Source organism: Colias croceus, chromosome 14 (genome assembly GCF_905220415.1).
Source record: "Colias croceus chromosome 14, ilColCroc2.1".
Taxonomy (NCBI): Eukaryota; Metazoa; Arthropoda; class Insecta; order Lepidoptera; family Pieridae; genus Colias; species Colias croceus.
Window position 1 is genome coordinate 10,290,019 of NC_059550.1, and position 27,808 is coordinate 10,317,826.

General features: G+C 31.7%; 3 protein-coding genes across 3 annotated transcripts; 2 read left to right on the plus strand and 1 right to left on the minus strand.

Moving 5' to 3' along the window:
• Window positions 1-237: 237 nt before the first annotated feature.
• LOC123697609 lies at window positions 238-2,722 on the plus strand. The gene is made up of 4 exons (XM_045644152.1): window positions 238-265; window positions 365-560; window positions 1,257-1,493; window positions 2,044-2,722. The coding sequence occupies exons 1-4, from the start codon at window positions 238-240 to the stop codon at window positions 2,522-2,524; spliced, it is 942 nt and encodes a 313-aa protein (XP_045500108.1). The 3' UTR covers window positions 2,525-2,722.
• A 159-nt stretch (window positions 2,723-2,881) lies between these two features.
• LOC123697610 (xanthine dehydrogenase 1-like) lies at window positions 2,882-11,413 on the minus strand. The gene is made up of 17 exons (XM_045644153.1): window positions 11,371-11,413; window positions 10,363-10,517; window positions 9,919-10,079; window positions 9,280-9,644; window positions 8,394-8,614; window positions 8,175-8,277; window positions 7,815-7,942; window positions 7,327-7,614; window positions 6,873-7,034; window positions 6,644-6,772; window positions 6,050-6,525; window positions 5,748-5,931; window positions 5,295-5,490; window positions 4,439-5,205; window positions 3,751-3,943; window positions 3,202-3,315; window positions 2,882-2,952 (listed from the first exon to the last, which is right to left on the minus strand). The coding sequence occupies exons 1-17, from the start codon at window positions 11,411-11,413 to the stop codon at window positions 2,882-2,884; spliced, it is 3,756 nt and encodes a 1,251-aa protein (XP_045500109.1).
• A 7,169-nt stretch (window positions 11,414-18,582) lies between these two features.
• Window positions 18,583-27,614, plus strand: LOC123697297 (xanthine dehydrogenase 1-like). Its single transcript, XM_045643763.1, has 16 exons — window positions 18,583-18,696; window positions 19,417-19,577; window positions 20,259-20,641; window positions 20,909-21,129; window positions 21,390-21,492; window positions 22,362-22,489; window positions 22,931-23,221; window positions 23,510-23,671; window positions 24,500-24,628; window positions 24,782-25,266; window positions 25,389-25,572; window positions 25,796-25,991; window positions 26,064-26,830; window positions 26,919-27,108; window positions 27,246-27,359; window positions 27,538-27,614. Exons 1-16 carry the CDS (start codon window positions 18,616-18,618, stop codon window positions 27,606-27,608), a joined length of 3,666 nt encoding a protein of 1,221 aa, XP_045499719.1. The 5' UTR covers window positions 18,583-18,615; the 3' UTR covers window positions 27,609-27,614.
• The last annotated feature ends 194 nt before the right edge of the window (window positions 27,615-27,808 follow it).

A 27,808-nucleotide genomic window follows, 5' to 3' on the forward strand; every position in this document is an offset into this window, starting at 1 on the left:
CAAAATAGAAACGGTAATAGATGTTATCATAATGCCATGCTACGAATAAGTAATTGAGCTTAATATTTTATATCAAATTATGCAACGATAATGGTAAAAAACCATATTGAATCATATCACACAAGTACCACACAGCTCATTAGCTACTATTATGTATTCTGTGACTGTGGCTCAAACACATCCAATTTTCTTAAAGTAACCCAAAAAGTTCCCATACAAATAGGCAAACGAAAAAACATGACTTGCATGCAAGCTTGCATGAAAAGTTTGACGCATTTCCAAGCATGTCACGCAAACATGTCACGATATATTCAGTTTCTGTGTTTATTGTTTATAAATTATGCATTTTGTTATGACTATTTAGATGTGAATCCACATTACCGTTTACATAAAGTACCTAAGAGTTCTAACACAGATGTTCTGGATGGATTTGAGGATGGTGACCAAAATGAGGGGACAAATGATAAAGAAGTTGCAGAAATAGATATAGCCAATTTCATTCAAAGTCCTGATTATGATAGATTAGGAAATAATTATCAGTTTGAGGAACAGTTTAAGAGGTATGAGTGCAAAGAATGCAAAGCAAGTCGTGTAGTAAATAAATGTAATGCATAACAATAACATGTTTTAGTTTAATTTTTTAAATTTAGTTGGAATAATATATCTTATTTTGTTCCTTATGTAAGCAGATGTATAAATTTTGCAAATAATATAAAACTCATCCAGCGATAGAAGTTTAAATAAAGTTATGATTAACTACAATAATGGAAAGTTTGATACTTTCAATACTTACATTGATATTAATCCTGATATGGGTTAGCTTAGAATATTTATTGGTTCACACCTTTTTTTTATAGTGGAGAATGCATTTAGGCATACCCAGGGCACTCGGGGAAAGAGCCCTGCCCCCCTAGCCAAGTGGCTTTCTGTTAGCGTAGCGTTCAATAGAAATAAGAGAATAAGAATAGACTACGAATGAATGAGATTGACGTAAGCTGTAAGATTGACGTGAGCTGTAGATAACGTTTATCTACAGCTCACGTCAATCTCATACATTCGTTGTCTATTCTATTGAACGCTACGCTAACAGAAAGCCACTTGGCTAGGAGGGCTGGGTTATGTCGGACTCACCCTGCTGAGTGCAGGGACCTACCGACTAAACTCCACTGTGTTCCGCCGTGCCGCTTTATAGGTGGGTATTCGGTAGAACCGCGTCCGCGGGGCTATTACATTAAGTTATGTTTATTTATTTCCAGAGAAAACCCATCTAATAAAAATAGTTTTGAATCCTTAGTCGACGCTAGCTTAGAAGAATATGACGATAAAGGCCTAGAATATAATAATATTGATAATGATGCCTTGGAAGAAAGTTCATACAATACAAAATCAAATGAGCATAAACAAGCCAACAATCCACACAAACTGAACAAGCTTTTAAATAATAAAGAAATACATAAGTTTTACAACGATAACAGGCATCTGGAAAAGAAATGGTAATATTTTCTGATGCTATAATTACATTGTTGTTTTTGCATCCATAAAATGCGTCTTTAGTATACAATTAATTAACTGAACTATCTATAGAACAAGTGATAACTGCGTTAAAAACAACCGACTTCAAACTTGCACTTGCAACATTTACAAATACAGACAGAAATGCTCATAAAATAAAAACTACTGGGCCTATCGGAATAAAATTTTTATGGGACCAATTCGACACCATCCCGCATCGAACAAAAAAAGAATCACGTAAATCGGTTCAGAAACCTCGGAGTAATCGGTGTACATACATAAAAAAAAACATACCGGCCGAATTGATAACCTCCTCCTTATTTTTGAAGTCGGTTAAAAAATATTTGAAATGAATATTATAAAATGTACATCAAATTAAATTGATATTTTTAAATTACTTGTAAGTTGCAAAAATGTAGGTACCTAAAGCTATGGTTAAACTTAATTACTCATAATTTACGATAGAATACTACTACCCAATGATATCCAAAACTTGTATTAGTAATGCAAGATACATAATTTTTTTTGCAGTGCATTCAAAAATATGAAGATCCCGTTTTTTTCCCATGACCAAGCAAGGACCTCATTGGACGTGTCCTTAGCAACACCCAAGAAGAACAAGAAACGAAAGATTTTTAGTTTCAGTTCCAAAAAACATAAAACCGAAATGCACCAAACATCTACAACCGGTTTAAGTAAGACTACGATTAAAACAGAAGAAAACACGTTCATGAAATTGAACAAGAGATCGTATATTGAAAAAATATGCCCTCTCTGTAAACGGAAATTCATCAAGCGAAGATCCAAACCGCAGGAAAAACAAACAAATAATATTATTCATAATAGCAGACAATATTATCAAAACAAACAGAATTCAGATGAAAATTATAATGATAAAACCGAAATGAAACGTATGTTTAAAGATACAGACTCTGAGAATTTAATGAAAAAGAATAAAATATTAGACCGAGCGTATTCAGATTTTGAAAGAGATCAAGATAAATTTGAATAGTTACAAAGAGTGGAATTACGTAACGAGATTTTCTTAGATAATTATACAGGAATAAGTAATTGTGAATTAGATGTACAAAGTTTAATAGTTATTTATTTAGTAAAGCTATTTAAACGATTCTGGATTTTGCTCTCTTGTGTCGGTAAAGTACTTTACTGTTTAGGGGTAAGTACTAATTCACTATTTACTTTACTAATATCAAAGAAATTTTAAGATTTTCCTTACAGCTGACAAGTTAATAAATCATAGAAAGAAAGTCTGCTGTTTTTACAAGAAGCCAGAATTGTATTTATGAAATAAACTGCACACACTATTTACTCAATGTACACTGTACAGTGTACATAGCATAATACATAACTAATAATATTTAAGATCTTCCATTTTGGTGCAAGTCGCCAAACATATTTTCTCAACAGTGAATGGACCATCTGTGAACACAAAGAAAATGTTTTAAACATCATAATAATGTTCGCGTATGCGAATTAATAAATAAGTAGGTAAAATTCATAAAAGTATAAAAATTTGTATTTACAACAAGAAAACTGCATAATATATTATGAGCGTGAGTTTCTCTTAAATTACCCGACAGCGCCAAATATGATGCTTATGTTTCTAAATCGTTCCTAAATCCATAATTGAACAATCTATTGCATTTATAATATTCGAAGGTTCCTCACCTATTTGAAACCAGTCATTTGATGGTAAGCCAGAGTCACTCCTGGCTGAGACGATTGCTTCACGCATAGCAATAGGAATTACCACTGACATAACTGTGGATGGTTCACCAGTCGCTATAAAACAAAGTCTTGTGTAACCAACAAGCTATTTGACAAAAAGGATAAGCAAAACTGTGCTTTAAAGAAGAGTTAAGTTCAAATTATGGTATATATCTGGATCATATTATTATACAAGTGATAACTGCGTTAAAAACAACCGACTTCAAACTTGCACTTGCAAAATTTACAAATACCTACAGACAAAAATGCTCATAAAATAAAAACTACTGGGCCTATCCGAATAAAATTTTTATGGGACCAATTCGACACCATCCCGCATCGAACAAAAAAAGAATCACGTAAATCGGTTCAGAAACCTCGGAGTAATCGGTGTACATACATAAAAAAAAAAAAAATTACCAGCCGAATTGATAACCTCCTCCTTTTTTTTGAAGTCGGTTAAAAAGAGTGTTATCTTTTATAAAAGTATCACTATATTTTATGAGGTACCTTTAGATCCAAGAACTATATCATTGCTGTATGATTTCGGCCTGAAGTAAACTCTGAAGTCTACTGGTATATCTCGAGCTTGGAGAATTTTGTAGTTCCAAGTGCGATCCGATAAAAGCTCCCCAGTTTTTGGGTCATAAATTAACTCTTCTGTTGTGTAATATCCTACACCCATTATAAATGCACCCTCTAACTGTTGAGTTATATGAATAATTAATTTAGAGTCTATTTACCAGTTCTTTAAAGATGTAAATAATACCAATCATATCAATTAATAATAAAAAGATTTTCATAAGTAATTTAAATTTAGAAATGCTGCCAACCTCATCGGTTTTATTGATTACTAGCTTCCGCCCGCGACTCCATCCGCGCGGAAAAACTAAGAAAAATTAAGATTTTTTTTCTACGTATTTTTCCGGGATAAAAAATATCCTATTTTATGCCCAGGATAATAAGGTATAATTAATTATACCAAGTTTCATCGAAATCGAACCGTTAGTTTTCACGTGATGCCTGAACATACAGACTGACAGACAAAAATTTTTTTAAACACATATTTGGGCTTGGTATCGATCCAGTAACACTCCCTGCTATTTATTTTTTCAATATTTTCAATGTACAGAATTGACCCTTCTACATATTTATTATATGTATAGATTATTACCATTGTTATAATGTATTAACTCACCTGTCCAATATCTATATAAGGACTAACGCTCCTCCCAACGTCTTGCATTAGATCTACTCTAATTATAGTCCATTCGCCCGTCAACACATCTATTCCAACTTCTGCCAGAGTCACTCCATAAATATCCAAATTTTGAACATCAGCTGTATTAACAAAACCATGTGCTTGTAAATCTATACCTCTATCGAATGCTTCTTTAACAAGTTCTTCCCATGAAGGTTTATTCAACTCTTCTCTTAATGGTTGTAGTCTGTTTAGTAATTCTTTACATGCTCTTTGGACGCTCAAAGCTATCATTTGAGATGTTGCACTACCAACTGTTGGTGAGGAATTGGGAGCAATTACCGTATCGCTAGCTTTAACTATAATTTTGTCTATCGGTATATTCAAGAAATATGCGCACACCTGAATTATTTTCGTGTTGATTCCTTGGCCAATTTCTATTCCACCATGAGCTATAGCGACTGTTCCGTCACTTTGATATACTGATATGTTAACATCTGCGTAAAATGGATTCACTGAATTCCATTTCATTAACACAAATCTTAACCCGCGCTTTTTCCACCTGTTTTCCTTGTTAAAGGTATCAACCATTATTTTCCTTTCTTGATAATTTGCATCCGTTTTCAATTTTTCAACCATTTCAGTTAAAATAGGTTTATGTTTTTCGTCTAAATTTGCTAATCGTAACTCCACCGGGTCGAATTCCATTTCGTAAGAAATCCTTTCCAAAATGATTTCATTTGTAGCAATGCATTCTAGAGCTCCTGATATAAACAAAGTTACATTTTATAAAATGAAACTTATAGCGTAGAATTGCAGTTATTGGTTACATGGATAATGGGTAAATAAATACCTGGAGATCTACAGTAAGTATTCGATGCTTTATCAGTTACGGAATTAAAGGCTCTGAAATTCCACTTGTCCATGGGGTAACAGTTACTATAGCATTCATATGTGGTTAATATTAATGGCTCGCTAACTATATACCCGTTGTCTTCGTAAACATCAAAGTTTACGTATTGAATTATTCCTGTTTTGCTAACGCCCACCTGATGAAATGTTTTAATTACTCCTAAATTACTACAGAAACTTTGATTCATCGTAAGTGTTCGGTGCATCGTAAATTGCAAGATGTCTATCAAGACTTATGTCGTTATAAGTGTAAATAAAAGCCTTCATTAGATTGTGATCAATATATTATGTAAAGTTGGTAAACACCTTAAAAATTAAAAACTTCGCAATGTTCAAATGTTTGTTAATAATTCGTATAAACTAGTTAATAATTGTAGATTTAACTATACATTACCTCATAATCAATGGAAGATGAGAACCGTTTTCCCACAGTTCTCATGCTTGTCCGTAAAGGTAGAACAAATCGACAGGGACGATTCGACAAGAAGGCAACTAGGTTACAAGCAGCTGTCACTTGCAATTGTCTTGTTGCCTTCAAACCAAATGCACCTCCAACTCGTTTAACAGCTACATCGATTCTAATTAAAACATTCCGATAAATGGCTATAATATATACATATAATCACATTTAAAGGGAATGGAATATTATTATATGTTAAATTAAATTATTATATTGTTAAGTATTAAAAAATATACCTGTTTTGATCAATATTCAAAACCTTTGCTGTCGTAATTTGGTCATAAGCTGTACATTGCGTAGCAGTTCGAACGGCAAGACCTTCTTCAGTAGGCCACGCGACACAAACTATATTTTCATAACAAAAGTGGTATTGTCCATACAATGTATTTGTATCTTTGATAACTCTTGCAACATCACGTCCTTCTTTAGTAGCGGGAATATTATTAGCAAGAGTAGTTTTAGTTTCGTCATTTTTAGTTATTTTAATATCAATTATAGGTGTTTTGCTATAACTATAAGTAATGGCAACTAGTTCTGCAGCTCTTTCTGCGATATACTTAGTTTCAGCGACAACAATACCAACCGGTTGATTATAAAATTGTATATCACCGTTGCTAAGAAGTACTTCTGGATCTGAACCCTCAATAACATAAAATATATTCATTCCTGGTATATCATCTGCTGTGTAAAATGCTATAACACCTTTAAGAGCCTGAAATGTAAGTCTTTAAACAACAGACTGACATATTATGTTGTGTGATCTATAATTTAAATTAAAATTATCATTTCCTAAGTCCTAACAGGTTCTATTAAAAAATTATCATAACTACCAAAGCTTCCGATGCATCAATTTTATTAATTTTACCAAGTCCTATAGTACTTAATACAAAGGCTGCATAAACTTCCCCTGGGATTGTTGGAATATCTTCAGTATATTTGGCTTCTCCTGCACATTGTATCTAAATAAGAAGACCAATAGTATTATTACAATTATCGTTAGTACAGCAAATCTATAATAAATTGTCCAATATACAATATACTAATTATAACCACACTTACTAAGCCTTCGACCTTTTGTATAGGCTGATTGAGAGGCCAAATAGACGGGTCCGTGTTATAAAATTGTTGCCCGTTGGAGACAGGTCGTGTGTCGTACAATTTTAAAGCACCAGAATGGTATTTTTTGTCTAATATGTTTTTTGGACACAGATACAATAGACTCTGCAAAAGAAAAAGCATGTAGAAGTAATGTTGAGTTACATACATTCGAAATTAAGATTAGTATTGTTTTTTTTTTTCAAACTGCCAACGACATTTTAGTTTTCTAACGTTTCGACTACATTCTGAAAGCTTAATGAGAACATGGTACAATAGTAGCTTGAGTTTTTTTAAATTATCACAATTAGCAGTAAAGGGTAACCCACAAAGATTAAAAATCAGAAGAAACTACACATCACATTTATTATTTTCTAGCAACTTACTTTAACATTTCAGCAAAAAAAATGTTACGTACTTTGTAGAAAACTCCAATGGCAACTCTTTTTCTATATTCCGCTGAACCTTCCAGAAGTGAGTCTGTGACGACAATTTCGTTAGACAACACTTTAATTGCTCCTTGCAAAGTTTCATTGGTAAACAAATTCTTTCCAACCAAAAATGCTTCAGTTTTAGTGGCCCTTGAATATCCAGGAGTCAGACCAGTGATAACAATTCTGCTGCTTTTTACTTGGTTCGAATTATTTAAAGTGTAAAGAAAACCCGCGTTGACCATAGCATGTGCGTTTTGAGCTCTGCGCCTAATCTGGAAATTATGAAAACAATAAATAATGGTTGCTGTTTATTTTGCTATTTCTAAATTAATTCAAAGCAATATATTTTTCTCGATAAATAATTTGTTCATCACGTAATTTGTGTCACTTTTATTTCATCACTCTGATTTCTTTCTTTAGAAGCACATCTATGAATATTATTAGGTGGTTTTCTAAATTACAATTAATTTACCTTGTATGTGACAACGTGATTCTCCGTATTAAGAGGGGGAAGGAGAACATTGTATATTATTTTGCTCCTCATATTTGTTTTTAAGAAGTCGTCTAGTGAAATTATACTTTTTACACCAGAGGATTGCACTGAAATAATTTTAAAATGTATTTGGGTTTCTTTAAAATTTAAAACATTTTGAGATAAAGTCCCTTTCCTCCTTCTAGTATAAATACATCTCATTTTTATTGTGATATTTCAACTGAGGTTTTATTTATAAAATGGATTTTAATGACTTCCAAACAAATACATACAATAAAAAACAAATCGCTTTTAATATAACTTTAAGACCAACGACAAGTAGAAAAAGGGCTCACTGACATATTGTTATCTCGGCTTCAACTGTTTGTAAAATCAGAAACACATCAGAAGTAAATTCTGGATCTTTGTGTTTAAGCATTAAATTACCAGCGATAGTTCCTGTCTGAAACGAAATTAAATCTATCCTTATTTCTGTTACAAATTAATTAATTTTATAGTTGTTCATAATCTTGTCACAATTATCAAAGCAATTATAAAATTAAATAAGTAGGTACTTACATTTCTGACCGGTATATGAGCGACTAATTTCAAATGAGCGTTTAACACTTTTAGATAACCAAAGTATTCATTCTTTGAAACTGTATCAAATATGCCCATCAATTCTGTCAGCGTATTTCCAGCACCAATTATTAAGTTTTGATCAAAATAATACCCTTTTAATTCAAATACACCACTTATATCTATTAAAATTCTTGGATATTCAGATATTGGAATTACACCTACAATAAACAATGTGCATAGAGAATTATATCGATATCAATTAATATATTAGAACAAGGAGCAAATAATTGAGCTCAATTTTTGAAGTGAAACTTTAGGCGCGTTGTGAGTATATATTTCAAGGTCGCGTCATGACAATACCTTGACGTCATGGGTTAGGCGACGATTTAGATAATATCTTTGAAGCTTGCTAAAAGAAATTTCACTTCTGACACGTGTGCTCGCCACACACGCTCTTTTTTATAATTATACAGGGTGTTCCACTGTTGATATACTAAGATCAAAGGAGGTTATAGTTTTGCATACGCTGAGTACGTAAGAAATACTTAAAAAATTCCAGACGCATTTTTTTTCAAATAGATAAATTCTTAAAACTCTATGTGTACACCCTTAACAAGCAACCCGCCCATTTTTGCCACCAGCACATGAGCTATCGTTTAAGATTATGTTTTCATAGACAAAATGCTTACATTAGAGAAGCGGTATATGACGGCTGCGCGAAGCTAGAGAAGAAAACATGGATTTTCAGGAAAAATTTTTGACGTAATTTTGTTGTTTAAGTATTTTTTACTTGATCAGTGTATGCAAAACTACAAGTCCCTTCGCGCTTAGTATACCAGTAGTGGGACACCCTGTATACGAAAGAATCATTTATTTTCCTTACCTTTTCCAGTATTACCAGCCACGAGCATATACGAATCGTCACCTTTATCATTTAAAATACTAAAAACATCAACCGTAGTGTTTACTTTAAACCATTCTTTATCATCCTTAAGTTTAATATGAATAATATTTTCCAAATTAGATTTAGATATTAAGCACCAGTCATAATCTTCACAAGTACTTGAGCATTTATCTTTGCATAGATGTAAATCTTCAATGTCGATTCCTATTTTTTCAACACTAGGAGCGTCAGAAGCGAATTTTTTAAAAGCGTCCATTATTGGTCTGTAGCCCGTACACCGGCACATGTTGCTGGCTAGAGACTCTTCTATTTCCAACATTGTAAGTGGTTTAGATTTAAGAAGACTGTAACATTGCATCTAATTTAACAATGATGTAAAGATAAGTAATAGCTTTTATTACACAATTACGTCTTCTAAATCTACGATTAATTAAGTTAAACGCGTTCTAAGGATAAAACTGGAATCTGAGAATTTCTATTTATTATTTGTATGTATGAGTACATGTTGCTGTTTCTATAAAGAAAAAACTAGCATATTATCTTAAGTTAAATCTATGAATACTTTTAAATTTTGACAATGATTATTATAAAATATTCCCAAGGATCAAGAGGGCCTACCTATACATAGCCATAACCCATCCAGGGCTGCAGTACCCACACTGGGTACCATTATTTTCGGCTAGTGTCTTTTGCAAAATGTGATAGCCCTTAACTCGATTGCCGATATTCTCTATTGTTGTTATTTTCCAATTATGACATGATGTTATGGGAACTAGGCACTGAAAACGTAACAATATTTAATTACGGTTTTGAATATCAAAAAATATATGCAAAATTAGATTTAAAAATGCATTTTTATGGTGTTCAAAATTTAACACAAAAACATGCTGTAATTAGGAATTGCAATAGTCACTGATCCTTGATAAGTGTACAAAGTTTACTTACGTCTGTACGTATAAATGGGTCAAAATCGAGTGTAAATAAATCGGATACATTAACCTCCATTTTTGAAATCGGTAAAACATATAAGTGAAGCTAATAAAAGCATATATAAGAACTTACAGAATTAACAGATTCCTCGGTACCCCCAGGACGTATACTGCTGACGATGCAGGCGCCACACCCTCCTTCCAGACACATGTACTTCGTTCCACGCAGTTCCAACGTGTTGCGAATGTAGTCTAGGAGCGTCGTGTTGGAACTCACTTCGCCACCAACTGTTGGAATTATTTATTTATTAAAAACTATTTTATCTGGAACTTTGTGTTATTTGAAGAGATTTCTATTTTTTCTTATGGTCTAAGATCCGAATATAAGGCCACCTGCAACGGCGTGATAATAGAATGAGACCAATTTTATAATCAATTTAGTGTATTAAAAAATGTATTAAAAATGGGTTGACTGGGAAAATCCTGGACAGGACATTTTTAATGAATTAAAAAAAAACATTTTTTTTTAACTAATTGCAGTATCAAGATAATAAAAAAAAAATTATAATAGACTAAGTATGAAACCTACAGAATGTGCAGTCATAGTCGTTTTCTAATATTTACCGGGACAAACGGCTAGGTTGGCAGGTATAAACAGGTATGTCGGTACCAGTTACTTTCACTTGATAGGATGATGAAAAAAAAATATGTCAGCACTGTTTTATTACAAAATTGTTTTATTATCTCGAAACTGCAATTAATAAAAAATGAAAATAAAAGATTTTTTAATAATTAATAAAAAATATCCTGTCCAGGATTTTCCCAGTCAACCCATTTTTATTAACTAAATTTATTATAAAATTGGTCTCATTCTATTATCACGCCATTGCAGGTCGCCTTATATTCGGATCTTAGACCATTATATTTTTCATTAATTATTCTCCGTTTCTATCAATCTATCTCCCGAAACTGTGGACTATTAAAAAATATTTCCTGTATTCTTTCATTTATTTTATTTTGATAGGAGCTTTCAGTAAAAAAAATAATAAGGTTTTTTATCCATAATAAATTAGGTATACTTATCCTTTGTGTACATATTATTAATATTAAAATAAGCACCTATTTATTAAATACTACTTACCAGAACATTCCACACCATTGACAATAAAATGTATTGTATCCATGTCTACACTCCAAAATATAAAATTTCACACTGCATTTTTTCAATTTACAACTACATATTATATAAAGACAAACACGGTACATTATTGACTTATTCAATTATTTTTTTATTCATTATCGCGAGTAATAATTTTTATTAAATTAACGACGATAAGAATGTAATGGAATTAAATAAACGCATAATTAATAGATCTTCTAGGCATAGTTATTAGCTAAAAAGCCTAAATGCCTAGAAATTCGATCTCAGTTACTTCTTTTGAAATAACTAAGTTTTATAGGTACAATGTAAGGGTACAATATAGAAAGCTGAATATTCATTTCTTAAATTCGATCAGTGAAATAGATTTTAACGAGACTTTTACTGGCAGATACCTAGGTACGTATTCCTGAAAAAAAAAATATAAAATTTAAGATAGATAAATTCGAGGGCATCAGTATGTCTATCCAAACAAAGTGTGATAATAAACCTGTTTAATAATGTTTAAATGGTAATAAATGAATTGTAATCTTAAAATGTATTCAGTATGCATAACACTTAGCATAACAATATTATATTTAAATTACATATTAAAATTATGTGCAACAATAACAATAATAACGAAGACGATTAGGTACCTACCTACTTATGATATTAATTGTGATCATAATTAATATTATTATTTCAGTGCCGATTGTTGAAATATTGAAAATTAAATATTCAACATTGTTTTTCATATTATAATAGGCTAAGATAATAGGTATAATATATTTTTATCTTTATAAAATTTTTAATTATATTCTGTAGGTATTTGAAAAATAAAGTCGTGTTAGTTACCCCATATTCATATTATAATATAACGTTGTAACCTACGTACTAATTAGAATTTTTGATTTGATTGATAAAATAATTAAATGTCTCTGTTTAGATGACCAAAACTCTTAAAAATAAGAAAAAACATCCAAAAACCATGGGCGTAGCCGGGACGAGCCGCTAGTTTCCTAATGTCATAATTTTTTTACAGAATCATTAATTACATAGCGCCCTCTATGGACGAACATCAGAACTACTATCAAGAATCAATTATTATAATAGATATAGGCCGATCATAATATTATGTTTATATAAATATAGAAAATAGATGGCGCTGAACTTCATTTGATGTAAAATTGTATTAAACGCCATCTATTAAATATACTTATCCACAATCAAATAAATTGGTATTAAATTGTATAATTTTTAGTTTATTTTAAGGTTTCATTGTTAGGTTATTCATATTTTATCCACACTTTCTTGGTACAAGAATATCACCATACACCATAAAACTGCTATAAAAACAATAAACATAATATTATCACCTAAGTAGTGGGGTGAACTAAGTTACGCTCACTAAGTAAGTGCTTACTGTGTTGTGAAGACATGGACCGTGTTAAGTTTAAAGTTAATGATATAGAGCACACCGGTATGTTAATAGTTACTTATATAAAAGTTATATTTACTTGAAATAACGGGAGAAAGTAACGGTTAGAGATTATTTTACGATGTCTTCGCTCATTTTTAACCGAATTTCAAAAAGTAGAGTACCTACCCAATTATTTCATGTAACATATAATATAGGTAATATCTATAAGGTAATATTCTTTAAAAAAAATGTATGTCTGTTGATTTGTGGAGTGGAATAAGTTAATACTGACCATTTAAGAATTTTATGTTAAATTCCATTCTCAATAATGATTTTTATTATCATTATCTTACATACCCAAGGATTTTTATTATTCAACTGCCAAAATCAGAATAAAGAATATCTATATACTTATATAAAACTCAAAGGTGACTGATATATTATAGTGATCTATCAACGCACAGCCCAAACCACTGGACGTATCGGGCTGAAATTTGGCATGCAGGTAGATGTTAGGACGTAGGCATCCGTTAAGAAAGGATTTCCCGAAATCCTTGCGGGAACGGGGAAAAACGGGGATGCACGTACAAAGTCGTGGGCGGAAGCTAATTATAAATATGTGCCAGTCTTTACTGTGATTTATAAGTAACTAGCTTTTGCGCGCGTCCTCGCTCCAAATCTCATTGTAAATGCATATCTCCACCATACATACATATCAATGGACCTGAAGAGCCTGTTTAATTTTTATTAAAATCGGTCCAGCGGATTAAGAGGGCTTCAGTGACATAGACGCATAACGCACGCACAGGCATATTTTAAAACTTGACAGCAATTCGATTTTGAATCGATTCGTTTTCGAATTTGATGCGAATAATAATTATTATTTAAAAAAAAAGTCAATAGCTTATTACTTCTTGTACTTACAATAATTAAAACTGATATCTAAAAAAGACATACAAGTTACAACAGCTGTATAAAAATTCAATAAATTAAAAAAACATTTATATTCATCAATACAAGTACCTAACGATATATTATGTTACTTTTGTGAATTAAAAATGTTAGGAATGAAAACCACCTATAGAAATACAATATTTTCGCTACCTAGCTGTCAGTTTGTTTGTTTTATAGAAACATTGAAAGTCTGTGGAGGTATTTGATACTATAATAGTTAAAAACTTGTCGTCAAATCTGTTATATCAAATACTAGCTTCTCTTCCCGACTCTGCCTGGGTTGATTCAAGATAAGAATATAATATATTGCACGCCTCATAAGCGAAGCGTTGAGGTGGGTACTACTGTCACTTCGCGCAAAACATCTGATTTTTCAAACTTAAAATGTCTTTATGTATCATACATTGCACTTGTAAGATAATACATACACACACATATTAAGTAAAAACACTATTTTTAACATTCATGATATTTTCGATGTCATTTTTGTTATTTAAACTAGTTAAAAAACAGTTTAAAAAAGTTCTGTCTTGGACGTCCGTGTGTCTGTATGTGCGGAGGATTTTCTTGTTAACACGATAGCGACCGAAATACTTTACTAATCGAGTCTTTTTTTTTCTCTTACGCTTGTGTATGCTCAGTAATAGAACCCTTTCATTTTTCAGGGTCTGATTCGATGTGGTTTAATTGTTATTAAATAAACAAAAAAAAATATCGACTGTTCTCCATAATTTTAGTATATCTATATATATGTATATATTATTCTTTATTTTATTTTATTTTATTTTTTATATTTATAGTGTACTCAAAATTCACCATTATAAACTCGATTCTTTATACTATAAGCCAAGTAATATACGGTTAAAAAAATAAGTTGGTAGTCAGTCCCTAAAACCTGCGCAGTTTCACATCTAGGTGGGGCCACAAGAAAAATAGCTCAATTATTACGGTACCGCTTTCTTTACTTTTCCAACTGTTTTATTTTATTTCTTTTTTATATTTATAGTGTAAGTACTCTTTATAAATGATCAATTTTATTGTAAAGGATGAGATTATGAGGCGTGCACTTTTGGATTTTCCAAACTATTTCTTAATATTATAACGCTGAATAGTTTGTTTGTTTGAACGCGCTAATCTCAGGAACTAGGTACTGGTTCGTTTTAAACAGGAGCAGAGAGAGCAGAGCAATGCGGGGCACAGCTAGTAAATATTAAAATAAATTATTGTCATTTAGAAATTATAATATAGCCTGTTGCATTCAGGACCATAATGTAGCTTTCTCCTGGTGAAAGGATTATTTATATCGATCCAGTAGTTTAAAGTTCATTCGCTGTATACAAAAATGCAATTTGCTCCTCTTTTGTTAAACTAGTGGTCCGCCACGGCTTCGCCTGTGGTACATATTCCTATGTTCTTTCTCAGGGTCTAAAGATTGTCTGTGCCAAATTTCATCAAAATCGGTCCAGTAGTTTATGCGTGAAAACCATACATACATACATACATACAAACCTTTCCTCTTTATAATATTAATTAGTATACTTAGATAAAATATAATGTACAGATGCGTAAAGAAATAAAATTGGGGGAGGAAATACTTATGTAAAGAAAAATTTAGCAACAATATTTTTTAATACATAATCAATGTCTTTACAAATGTGGCATATTAGTTTTCTTACTTACGTCACAAAATATATAATTATCCCCATTTGATAACTTAATGACAATTTTAATTATTACGTGTTTAATTGTTCCTATTGAGTAAGGATGAATTTTGTCATGCGTTTAGTGTGTACTAGCTTACCGCCCGCGGCTTCGCCCGCTTTGTCTAAAACCTAATAAATTATATACTAAAACCTTCCTCTTGAATCACTCTATCTATTAAAAAAACCGCATCAAAATTCGTTGCGTAGTTTTAAAGATTTAAGCATACAAAGGTACATAGGGATTAGGGACAGAGAAAGCGACTTTGTTTTATACTATGTAGTGATTAGTATTTGAACGACTATCGTATCTACAAACAAAATAGGTAGGTAGCTCTGAAATAATGAGTATATTCAGAGCAAAAATCTAAATAAAATCTTGTAAACCAATCATTATTCCGCCGTTGGTTTTGATAAATGAATCAAAAAACACACACTTTCAAATTCATATCAGTAGAGACGATCTTTGAATTCCATGAATGAAAATATAATACAAAGATGACTCTAAAACTAAGAAATATTATTTACCTACTAGTTAGTTACAAATTATAAAAAAAGGAAAGTTAAGTTCTGTCTCCAAAATGTAGGAAAATAAAGGGGGAAAATAAAACTTCTTCTGAAGTCGATTAAGCATAACAAAGCAAGACTTGCAAGGGTATATGAACGAAAATGCCATAATTGATAGAAACTAGAAAGGCCATAAATCATAATATTTTAATTATAAAAGTACTTAAAAGTATACACCCATTTACAGGACAATAATATCAGTCTAGTAAGAATAAGATTAAAAAAAAGATTACTTTCATTACACTATTAAATCAATTACTAATTGTGTAGTGTGTACCTATAGGTATGATTTATTTATTGTAATGTGTATTTTAAGAGCTCACTCGCAAATGAATAAAAATATTAAAAATTTAAGTTAATATTATTTAAAATATAATAGGTATAATATTTTGCTATTTAATTAGCGTAAACAAATAAATATTTCTTGATATAATATTCCATGCACTAATAATTACTATTATTTTAAATTCCAAGGAAATTTACTTTATTTATGTGATATTTAATTACTTACAATTATATTCATTTCATTAAATAAATTAAATTTACCTACCTACATATTTATTTCTACCTTATGTATTTCTATTCAATAATAATTACAGATAATTTTAAAAATAATTTGCTAAAATTTGCTAAACCTCCTGTATACATATTCCTAGTGTAATCAATGGATAAGAAACAATAAAAATGCAAATATTGAAAAGTAGCAAATTTTCATTCAATTAGGTACATAAATTGATATCAAAACCCACATATGAATAACTAGCTGAGCCCCGCGATTTTACTCCGCTCCTGTTGGTCGCGTGATGATATATTATAATAATATAGCCTATAGCCTTCCTCGATAAATTGGGCTATATAAAACGGAAATAATTTTCAAATCGTACCAGTAGTTCCTGAGATTTGCTTGTTCAAACAAACTCTTCAGCTTTATAATGTAATGTAATAGATAGAATAACAATAATTAATGTCATGCGTAAAAAAGTTAGTGATAGATTATTAAAAATTTAATATAATTGATTTGAACTTTCAAAATAATTACGCAAATGGACACCTGTTTCGAATCTTATACCTACTTTTTATTGCAGTCCACTGAACCACTACTGCTATATTTTCCTCATAATTATTGATGTTTTAATTATTTACCAAATGATTTGTTAGCACTTCACGCGAATGCACGCATGTACCAATAATTTACTTTATGTACACGAAATGTAATAAAGTAATTAATTTATAAATCTTGTCTCTGCATTGCACAGACATTTTGTAATGTACTAGCTTGGTGTCTGACTGTGACTTTGCTTGTGTTGTGTGAAGGTAGCGATATAGGTAGAGATAGGGGAACTTCAGTTTTATGAAATGTTCTTATCGATTTTCTGAATTGTGTGGTTTAATACTTATTATTTACTTAGGTTCCTAAAAGCTAAGGGTTTTTTATTTGTAGCGTTCAAATTTTACGTTATTGTAAACATTCGAATATTATGGACACCGTTTAAAATATACAATATTAAATGAATAATAAGTTGACACAGTATACGTTCTTCCATTATAGGTAATTCAGTTATAGTTAATACAAAATTATAATATTTTTAGTTTATCATTTCATTATTTGCTAAAAGCATCATGTTTAGTTTTTTGCATTACATAGCAGAACTTTATTAACTTTATACTCAAGTCTAATAACATTATCTTTAGAATCGCGTCTTCTATAATACTACATACGTAAGTAATACAAAAAAGTGCAACCAGTTTAATTTTCGGTGCCGTGATCTTGATTTACAACCGGTCTAATAACACGACTCTGGTATAACTGTAAATAAATATTTCACTTATTAAATGTTATGAAACGGACATAGCAACTCTTTTAATCTGTTCATATTGTAATGTGTTCATAACACAGAACATATTATATACTCATGGGAGGTTCCTAAGCTTTTTATTCGACGTAAATATAACAAACAAAACCGTTGAAGGTAGTACATAACTTTATGTTGTGTTCGAAACGCTGTTTAAAATAATATTAATAAAAAATGACTCATGTAAAATATTAATGTATTTTTATATATATAGGTATTTTATGATAAAGTTTTTGTAGGGTCGAACCTCAGATATGTCTGTCATATTTATTGCGAAATAAATGTCTAGAACCCAAATTATTCGATTTCTGCCAGACAAAAACACGTTTAGGTCGTGAAGTTACGAGGCAATCTCGTTAAATACCTGAAAGCACGTCTTGAATGCCAGAAATCATGTCATATGTTTGGATTGCTCAGGGCCTGGGGTCAAGTCCATTTTACCACGATGTTTTTCTTTTATCCGTATTAAAAATGTTGTATCCTTTTTCATATTTTTTTTATGTCTCAGCTGTGATATAAGATAAACTTCGTACCAAATTTCAAGAATTTGTATTCACAGGGAGTACCATGCAGGTTCTGATTCCTTTGTTGTCTTGACAGATAGATAGACAGACAGGCCGACAGCAAACTCCTCTCTTATAAGAAGAATAATAATGTAATTAAAAATTTCTCAGTCGGGTGCGAGATCAGCTCAGACGTATCACTACTGGAGTACCTACGCAGATGGCTGGAGTTGCGCGGCACCAAGTACATGTGCCAGGAGGGCGGCTGCGGCGCCTGCGTCGTCAGCGTGGTCAAGCACCCTGGCGCTCCCACTGAAGCTGTTAATGCTGTAAGGACATGAGTACATACTTCGAGCTGGCTTTGACATAATCTCGCCTTTTTGCAAGCCTTTATTTAAGCCAAGAACTTGTATAAGTGAGTTGTATATAGGTATAGGCCAACCCTTGTATATGGGTATAGGCCAATAATCCACCACGATGGTCATGTGCAGCTTTGCAGATATCACAATATGTCGTCGAACTTTTTGATTCTTCGACTTGTCGTTTTCCTGGTCTCGAAAAATAATATTATAGGTAGGTGCGACAACGGCTTTTTAAGTAGTTGTAAATAGTCATTTACCTAGTTGCAACTAGCTCTAACTAGTGAAATCGCCAAAAAAAGGGGTTGTAACCTTATCACCCACAATAAAAACAAAGCATCAATGTAATTTTCTTTTTAATGACAGATAACGAGTTATGTATAAATAATGAATTACAAATATAACAATTTAGACCGGTTTTGTTCGTCACATGACATTTTTTTACTAACATTCATTACGTAACAATCCATCAAACATTTCTTCTTATCATAATTTTTTTTCTCTATCTGTATAAAAAAGAGCGTATGTGCCAAGCACACGTGTCAGAAGTGAAAATTCGATTTACAAAATCGTCGCCTTACTCCATGACGTGACGGTATTGCCATGACGCTACTTACTAGAATGAACGCCGTTACAAATAATTGAATATCCATATTGACAAAAAATATGCATAAATTGTATCATTCGCAGTGTTTAGTATCAGTGACGTCATGCCACGGCTGGGAGATCACTACCATCGAGAAGATCGGCAACAAGCTGGTGGGGTACCACCCCCTACAGAAGGCTCTCTATGAGAACAACGGATCGCAGTGTGGATATTGCAGCCCTGGATGGGTTATGGCTTTGTATAGGTAATTTGGTTATTTTTTATGTTCTATAATCTATGCTTACCTACTTATTTTCTTTATCCAGGAGTGGACGTTGTTAAATGCATTTTCTTTTCACTCAGAAATTATAGAGATATAAATATATATCAAGAATACTTTTTTCTTTAAATCGGTCCAGTAATTTTATAAATTTAGTAGATACAGAATTTAAAAATGAAAATCAGCATTGCACCTATATTGCAACTTATGCTGAGTGGCTACCTGACTTGGCTCCACTTTATTTTATTTTACTCTTACGTTTATTATTCTTGTATTGTTTTGTTTCATGTTGTGTTGTTTTAATTTTAATGTTATTTATTGTATTCTATGTTAATTGTGTTTGTAGAGTCAAATAAATGATCTTTCTTTCTTTCTAAAATTATAAACGTTACTCTTTATTATTTTATGAGTATTATCAGTGCAGACATAATCTGCGTTATTGATGTTTTTTCCTAAAGTATTTTGTATTTTTGATGTCTGCACTTTAATTGCAGTCTGAGTCATCTGACATTTAAAGGTAATGAAATGCACATAAGTCAAGTTACCTATACTTCTTCAAAATTATTAACTAGGGTTCATTAGTATTAATAATCACTGGTAAATAATTTTATTCTATCTACCTTAAGTAATATCTTTTTACATCTGATACATTTTTCATAATTCAAGCCTCCTAAATAAGAAGAGTATGACAATGCTGGAAATAGAACAATCGCTAGCAAGCAATGTCTGCAGATGTACTGGATACAGACCTATAATAGAAACATTCAAGAAGTTTGCCAAAGATTCTCCTGATCCTTATCCCATACTTGATATAGAAGACTTGAGCATTTGCAAGAAGACAGGTGAAATCTGCTCCAAAACCTGTGATGAGTCAGAATGGTGCGTTGTATCTAAAGACGATGTTAATGTTAAACAATCCAGTGTAATTCATATCAGATTGAGTGATAACAGAGACTGGTATAGAGTTGAAGATATTACTGATGCGTTTAGAATTCTTGATGGTCAAGGAACTGACTCGTATATGCTGGTAGCTGGAAATACTGCTAAAGGTAATAAAGCTATTCTTCTTCAAGTGATAATGTTAAATGTTCCTTAGTTTGATTTGACTTTTGTTTTATATTATTAGATCTGTTATTACACGTTTTAAATCTATTAATGCCACCAGAAAATTAATTATGGTAAAACATATTATTACAGTTTGAAACAGCTCAAAAGTAGAAGACAATGCTGAAGTATCATTTCATAGATACAAAGAGCACTTTGTAACTTATATTTTTTTGCGATACGCTATTAATTATATGTTATTTGTTTTCTAGGTGTATATCCCATATTGGAATACCCTCGTCTTCTAATAGATATCTCAGCTGTAGCATCTCTGAAAGGTTACTACATGGACCAGAACCTTGTACTGGGTGCTGGGAATACGTTAACTGATGTTATGGACATATTTGACGATGTAGCTAAAACTGATTACTTCAAATATTTAGCAACATTCAATGATCATCTGAAATTGGTTGCGCATATACCTGTTAAGAATGTAAGTATCGTTTAAGTTAAGACGATGAAGTGTTTAATGATCTATTACTACTAATTTATTTGTTAATAGAACAAATAAATAATATTATCGTTCTTATTTCGTTTTGTTTTGAAAAAACAAAATTTGGAAAAGAAAATATGCAATTGCGTTTTTCTGCTTATTCATGGAATATTTCCTTAAATTTGTCCATTTACGTAGTTGAATATGCTGAGTTAGAAAATATGGTCCTTATTATAAACTATAAAATTGTTTGATTATAGATTGGAACAGTAGCTGGAAATCTAATGATAAAGAACAGACACAATGAGTTCACGTCTGATGTTTTCTTGCTATTCAATACAGTAGGAGCTGAACTAAGCATCTGTAAGTATTTCTTAAACTTTATTCAAACTGATTGTATCGTCTTCAGTAATTTTTGTTCCCAGTTCAACTATGATTTTGGGATCTACCTCATTATTCATTTTATGCAAACGAATGAAAATTTTGTTAAAATGTTTATTTTTCTCAAACCATCGTCTTATTGATTGAAAATGGAGGCCTGAATTACTATGCCACCGCTGTTGTTTTGTTGCAGTCACTTTTTTTTCATTCATTTACTTACATGTCAAATTCAAACTCAAACTCAAACATTTATTTATTCAATAAGACTTCTTTTAGAAGCACTTTCGAATCGTCATTACATATTTTTAACATTTACCAGCGATTCGGAAAGCAGTATCTATGGAGAAGAACCGGTAAGAAACTCCATAGTTGCTCTTTTATAATCATGTCAATATCACAATTCAATTTTACATAATATGTAACTTATATCTAACTACATAATATATCATAATATGCCAAGGAACTGTCCTGTGGTCCTTACGCAACAACCCTCTATGGATTTTCATCTTCCATATATTATGTACATGTCGTCAAATTGTACATTTTCTGTAAATTTTGTTTTTGTGTGCATTGTACAATAAAGTGTTTTCTATTCTATTCTATTCTACATGTACATGTCATAACAACTGTATCAATAATAAAAAGTTCAGGGCCATCCTTTGATAAATATTCTTCGTACAATTATTATACGAGAAATCTGGCAACGTGTTCAAATAGACCATAAACGAATATTGCCAAAATATTATTTTCTAAATTTTTAATTATTCTTATTCAAAAAAATAACAACTTACAACAAACATATTGAATAGATACCTATATAGCACTTTATTAATTTATTTTCCATTTTTTAGTAAATGACCGCGGCAAGGTCAATAAGATAAGTATGCAGCGGTTTTTAAAAGAAGACATGAAAGGAAAGGTTATCCTTAATGTTCTGTTACCTCCATTGAACGATCAAAACAAAATTGTAACTTATAAGGTAAACAGTTTTCAAAAATGTATTTATCCTTCTACGTCAAATACACAACATAAGAAATGTTAAAACAATAGTAATTAAACTTAGACATAGATATTCATTTTTTTTTAATTACACAACTAACTAGTAAATAAAGTCCTCTGTCTTTCTGTTTTTTCTTTTTCACGCTGAAAACACTGAACCAATTTGTGTGAAATTTGGTACAAAGATAGTTTATAGACCTGTGAAAGGAAATAGGATAGTCATTATGTATGAAATCCCACGGGAACGGGAACTATGCGAATATTCATTTGATTACGCGGCTGAAGTCGCGGTTGAAGATAATATTTTAATCATAATCATTCTATATAAAACTGATCTAGGTATTTTAACCAAAGATATAGCCCAAACTTGATAAATTACCTCATCTTTCAATATAATATTATTAAAAGCAAAAATTTTCAGATAATGCCTCGATCCCAAAACGCCCACGCTATCGTACATGCTGGGTTCTTATACAAAATAAATACCTATGACAATAAAGTATCAGATTGTCGTATTGTATATGGCGGTCTATCTACAGCATTTATCCGAGCAAATCTAACTGAAAGATATCTCATTGGTAAGAAACTGTTCACAAATGAGACGCTACAAGGTGCAATTAGTGTGCTGGATAAAGAAATGGTTGTGACTGAGAATCCTCCTGAACCGTCTGTGGGCTATCGCAGGAAGTTGGGTTTAGGTCTGTTTTATAAGGTAAGCTAATAATTTTATATGCTAATGAGGTTGATTATAAGGCTTGTCGCAAGTAATAACGTCAGAAAAAAAGAACGCTAACGGTTAAGCTGCGCCTTGGCGATTTATCGGTCTATTTGGTGTTATGAGGTGGTATAAGAATAACAAATAGGTAGTTGCGAAGCCAAGATTCGCGAGCCTTCTATTTGCTGTAAATGTTTTAAATGTGACACAAGGAAAAATTGCGTATCACTACAATTTTTATACAAAATATGACAAACTTTGACGTAGCATTTCTTTTTATTTCAGGGCTTACTGTCACTCTGTCCACCAAATACATTGGCTCCTAAATATAGATCAGGATCTGTTAGAGTTCGGGAATCGCGAGGATTATCTGATGGAAGACAAATATTTGATACAAACCCATCGCTGTGGCCACTGAACCAGCCTTCTCCGAAATTTGACGGTCTGGTAAGATTGAGAGCGTCTGGGTAACATAAAGAGATAGGTTTTGATAGTCTGGTAATATACAAATAGTGAGAAATTGTTTTAATTGTTGTTTAACTGTGCATACTCTGTGTATATTACATTTACCATAATATTAAATTCTTTTGATCATTTGCTATTTGTTGAAATGTAAACAAACGTTGGAAATCCAATAAAACAATATTCGGATGATTTGGTAAGAGAGAAAGAGAGATAAATATATTCGACAATATCTCTTTCTTTATATTTTTGTAATAGTATTGTTTTAATTGTGCGTATAAAAAATAACAAAACACAAGATCGGTTTGACGTAGTAAAGTTACTGAATAAATATTAAGTACGCATTTTAGATAGTATAGTATCAATATGGTATAGTCAAAAATTCATTATTATATTATACATTATTCATTGTTTTGTATACGTTATTTCATTTTTATAGATAGATTATATTATATTTTAATTGTTATATGCTCAAAAGAATAAAGAATTTTAAACATTTTTGCAAGTATTGATAGAATTTAATAAACGTTATAGATTGTCTAACTGCTTCCCAATAGATCGGGTGTTATAAAACGTCAATTATAGATAATTGAGGTCGTGTACAGGAAATTACAACTAATTGGTTAACACTACCAATTTTTTTTGGAAATATTACAAACGTTTTAATTTATAAGGTTCAAGTACGAACATTTTGAAGATAACTAATTATGGCAAATATTAAATACCTGCTGCTCGTGCTTCTTGCCAATTTCTTTACATTAAATGTCTTTATTGGGATATTAAGCACCGAGCTCATAATTATTTGCAATTCAGGTACAATGCGCAGGTGAGGCAAAATACACGGAAGATATTCCAGCTCTTCCAAAAGAAGTATTCGCTACTTTCGTACTAAGTACTGTGGGTTTGGGAACAATTAAAAAGATCGACGCCAGTAAAGCATTAGTAAGTGAAATGCAGTGCAAATATGACCCTTATTTAATGTAATATTTATTTGCGTTAATTTTTTTTAACCTAAATTTATGAGACGTGTAACTAAAAATGTTATGTTGTATCAGTTAAAAATAATTACGGAATATGAATCATATATTTTTCCAGGCAGAACCAGGTGTAATAGCCTTCTATAGCGCTTCAGACATACCTGGTCAAAATAGTTTCACACCAGCGCCAAGTACGTTCTACACGGCCAACGAAGAATTTCTATGTGAAAGAGACGTAAAATATTACAACCAACCTGTTGGAATCATCGTTGCTGACACACAACAAATAGCTGATAGAGCCGCGACTCTCGTCAGAGTTACATACACTAATGTTAGGAAACCAGTACAAGATGTTAAAGTAGCTAAAAACGATACAAATCGGAACACACTAGTCTCATCTTCAAACGCAACTAAAACAGGGAACGATGTAGTGAAAGTTATAAGAGGAGAAAATACGTCTCGAGGACAGTATCATTTCTGTATGGAGACACTCGTTTGTGTAGCACATCCTACTGAAGATGGGCTTAGAGTTTATCCGGCGACACAATGGATAGATGCAGTCCACAGAGTGGTATCGAGAGTATTGAATATTCAACAAAATAAGTGAGTTCTTCATGAAAAATTCGATGAAAAATAAGCGACTTTATCAGTGCTTGAAACTTTACTATTTTTTGGATTTTAATCTTTAAATAATTCTATGCATTAAACAATATTTTTTATTTCAGGATAGATGTTGCCGTAAGTAGATTGGGTGGTGCTTACGGATTAAAAATATCACGATCCAATCAAGTCGCAGCAGCTTGCAGTTTGGTGTCACATAAATTAAACAGGCCATGTCGGTTCATTCAATCACTGCGAACTAATATGCGAGCTGTTGGCAAAAGATTTCCCTGTTCTACATCCTTTGAGGTACTTTATTCTTGATAGAATCTTATTTAGCAACAATAATTTCACTTAAAAATTATTTTCTTTAAATTATCAATATGAGTAAAATTGTAGAGAAAATATGTATTAAATTTTAAGTTAATATTATTGAAGAATGTTCTTATACCGACAATCTCAGATGAAAAAATTCCATAAAATTGAAGCTGGGCCGAACAGGTCCTATAAATAAAACTAATAATATTTTTAGGTCGGTGTTAATGCACAAGGAGCCATACAGTACAATAATTATAACCTTTATGAGGATAACGGGTACATTGTAGACGAGCCACTAACAATGCTTGGTGTTGACGTATTCTATAATTGTTACGATAAAGCTGCTTGGAATTACAAATCATACGATACTATCACAGATTCGACCTCTCATACATGGTGTAGGTCACCAGGTAAGAATTCTGTATGACAATTCATAAAGTGTTTAAAGTTAAGCACAATATTAATTTATTTAATTTAAACAGGATCTTTGGAAAATATTGCAATGGCGGAACTTTTGATGGAAAGAATAGCATATGAAATGAATCTTGATCCACTGAACGTTCGTCTCGCCAATTTGGACACAGAAAAGCATAATGATATCAATGAACTGCTGACCACTCTGAAAAATAATTCCCAATACGAGGACAGAAAAGTTGCCGTTGATAAATTTAATTCTGAGAATAGATGGAAGAAGAGAGGATTGAGACACGCATTCTTAAGATGGACTCCAGCTGGATCGCAATATTTTGAAGTGAATTTATCAGCTTACTTCGATGACGGTACGGTTGTTGTTACACATAGCGGAATCGAGATGGGTCAAGGTGTTAATACCAAAGCTGCTCAAGTGTGTGCCTACTACCTCAACATTCCTGTAGAAAAAGTACAAATTAAACCTAACGATAATGTTATATCACCAAATGCGTTTGCGTCAGGTGGAAGCATAACTTCTCAGAATGTGGGAATTGGTATTCAAAGATGTTGCGAGCAATTGCTAAATAGACTAGCACCTATTAGAGCGCAAATGGATAATCCAACATGGGCAGAATTGATAAGAAAGGCGTATGACAATGAAGTGGATTTGCAATGCCACGCTATGACGGGTATGGCTGATGTACAAAATTACAATATATATGGAATAACACTTGCAGAAGTTGAGATTGACGTATTAACAGGAGAGTGGAATATAATACGAGTTGATTTGATAGAGGATGTTGGTCGGAGTGTGAATCCTGAACTTGACGTTGGTCAGGTAACAATTCAATTTTAGCTATCTGAAATATACAATTTCAATGCTTTACTAAATAAATAGATTTTATCATATAATTTAAAATATACAGGTTGAAGGTGCATTTGTAATGGGCTTAGGGATGTGGACTATGGAAGAATTAGTATATGATGACACTGGAGAACTGCTCACAGATCGAACCTGGACCTACTGGGTACCACAAGCGAGGGATATACCACAGGACTTCCGGATATATTTTAGAAAGAAATCCTTTAGTAATGACGTTATTCTTGGAGCTAAAGGTAACTAAATATTGTAAATTCTATTGGCGTTAAGCTTACTTTGTTTTAATAGTTAGAAAAAAATTAGTTCTATTTAGAACCAAACTTCTTTCGAACATGCTGAAACTTCCTTTAATAATAATTTATTTTTGTTATAGCTACTGGAGAGCCAGCTACATGTATGGGGGTAGTTTTGCCTATCACGATGAGGGAAGCCATCGTGGCGGCCAGGCTGGACACTGGGTTGCCTAGCAACCAGTGGTTTGATATAGGTAATTTTGTCTTTCTATAAATTCCTATTTTAACATCGATGATTTTCTTAAATTTATTTTAGCAAATATTGTTTAGAAAGTTCATCAATGCATTTTAATTTTCAATTCAAATTTAATTTTATGTCTTTATTGACCAATAATAAAATTACGATGCATTAATTGAGGTATTAATTTTCAGATGGCCCATACACTGTGGAGAAAATATGTGTGTCGTGTGCTACCAGGAAAGAAGATTTTAAATTTTATTAATGGATTGGTATTTTAAATGGTAAAATAAAATGTTTGTTGTTGTTGTTACATTTTTATTGATCTCTTTTTGTTGTTTGTTATAAATACGTCTCGATTATTCCAAGATCTTCGTTTGTCAGATGAACTGGATACTATAAACGTTGCCAAGATACCGTAATCTTAAACGAATTTATATTTAAACTAATTTACATTCGATAAAA